The sequence below is a fragment of the Sinocyclocheilus rhinocerous genome, unplaced genomic scaffold (genome assembly GCF_001515625.1).
Source record: "Sinocyclocheilus rhinocerous isolate Xijiao unplaced genomic scaffold, SAMN03320098_v1.1 scaffold43578, whole genome shotgun sequence".
Classification (NCBI taxonomy): domain Eukaryota; kingdom Metazoa; phylum Chordata; class Actinopteri; order Cypriniformes; family Cyprinidae; genus Sinocyclocheilus; species Sinocyclocheilus rhinocerous.
This window is the reverse complement of record NW_015647921.1, coordinates 1-1429: the sequence shown is the minus strand read 5'-3', so window position 1 is coordinate 1429 and position 1429 is coordinate 1. Positions and strand designations below refer to the sequence as shown.

Here is a 1429-nt window from a genome sequence, read left to right as displayed (position 1 = left end):
GATGCGTTTCTGGTCTCAAATTGTAGCTTTTTACATCTTACAGTTCATAAATGTGTGAATTTCTGTCATGATGATTCTTTTCCATAACGCTGAATGTTGTAACCTTTCCCTTTCGTTTTAGCCTTGATGAAAGAGAATGAGAAAGAGACTGAAGACCTGAGTGAAGCAGAGGAGAAACCTCATCATATCAAATCTTTGAGTCACTCACAGACTGAGAACATTTTTTCCCTGAAAAGATCCAAAAAATCTTTCACTTGCCTTCAGTGTGGGAAGAGTTTCAGACATAAAGGACACCTTAATGATCACATGAAAATTCACACTGGAGAGAAACCACACACATGTGATCAGTGTGGAAAGAGTTTCAGACATAAAAGAAACCTTAATGATCACATGAAAATCCACACTGGAGAAAAGCTGCACACATGTCATCAGTGCGGGAAGAGTTTCCCATACAAACCGAGCCTTAAACTTCACATGAGATTTCATAGTGGAGAGAAGCCTCACACATGTGATCAGTGTGGGAAGAGTTTCACACAGAAAGCACACCTTGATTATCACATGAGAATCCACACTGGAGAAAAGCCACACACGTGTGATCAGTGCGGGAAGAGTTTTGCACATGTTAGGTCTTTTAAATCACATGTGCTCTCTCATTCTGGAGAAAGACCATATAACTGTGATCAGTGTGGTAAAAACTTTTCTTGGGCAAAATCCCTGAAGAACCACCTGAAAGTTCATTCAGAGGTGAAGCCTCACCTGTGTTCTTTGTGTGGAAAGAGTTTTAGTCAGCTGGGTCTTTTAACACGACACCAGAAAAGACACAGCGGTGTGAAGAATCATTTGTGCTTTTATTGTGGGAAGACCTTTATTAGAGCTGATGAATTGAAACAGCACCAGAGGATCCACACTGAAGAAAAACCTTACAAGTGTTCACACTGTGACAAGAGCTTCAATCAGTCAGGAACCTTGAAAGCACACGAGAGAATCCACACTGGAGAGAAGCTGTATCACTGCCATCCATGTGGGAAGAGATTCACTCATTGTAAGTCTCTGCTGTGGAGAGAAGCCGTATCACTGCCACCCATGTTGGAAAAGTTTCACTCATTGTAGTTCTCTGCTGAGTCATAAAAAAAACAAATGTCTGAAATCATGAAATCATGTCTAAATTAATCTAAAGATCCAGCTCTTTCAAGTGCAATGCTGCATCTTCACCAAATGTGATCATTTTGCTTCATGAATTTAATAATCATTGTGCTTTATTATGAATTTTTTTGTATTATATTACAACAATTAAGTTGTATTATGAAGAAAAATAGATTTTTTTTTTTAACATGTACATGTTTCTGTGCTTGCATGTCTAGTTCGGGAAGCTAAAAAGAGTCTTAACACTTTTTAGTGGGACATCTGGTATTTATTTTTAATTTTGTCT

The 1429-nt window shown here is 38.4% G+C and overlaps 1 protein-coding gene across 1 annotated transcript; it reads left to right on the top strand.

Annotated features, from left to right (window-relative positions):
• Positions 1-126: 126 nt before the first annotated feature.
• Positions 127-1110, top strand: LOC107709381 (gastrula zinc finger protein XlCGF8.2DB-like). The gene has a single exon (XM_016513835.1). It carries the CDS (start codon positions 127-129, stop codon positions 1108-1110), a length of 984 nt encoding a protein of 327 aa, XP_016369321.1.
• Positions 1111-1429: the final 319 nt, after the last annotated feature.

Bases quoted from the DNA above. Each gene is read 5' to 3' on its own strand.
- LOC107709381 (XM_016513835.1), top strand. From the start codon at position 127: ATGAAAGAGAATGAGAAAGAGACTGAAGACCTGAGTGAAGCAGAGGAG.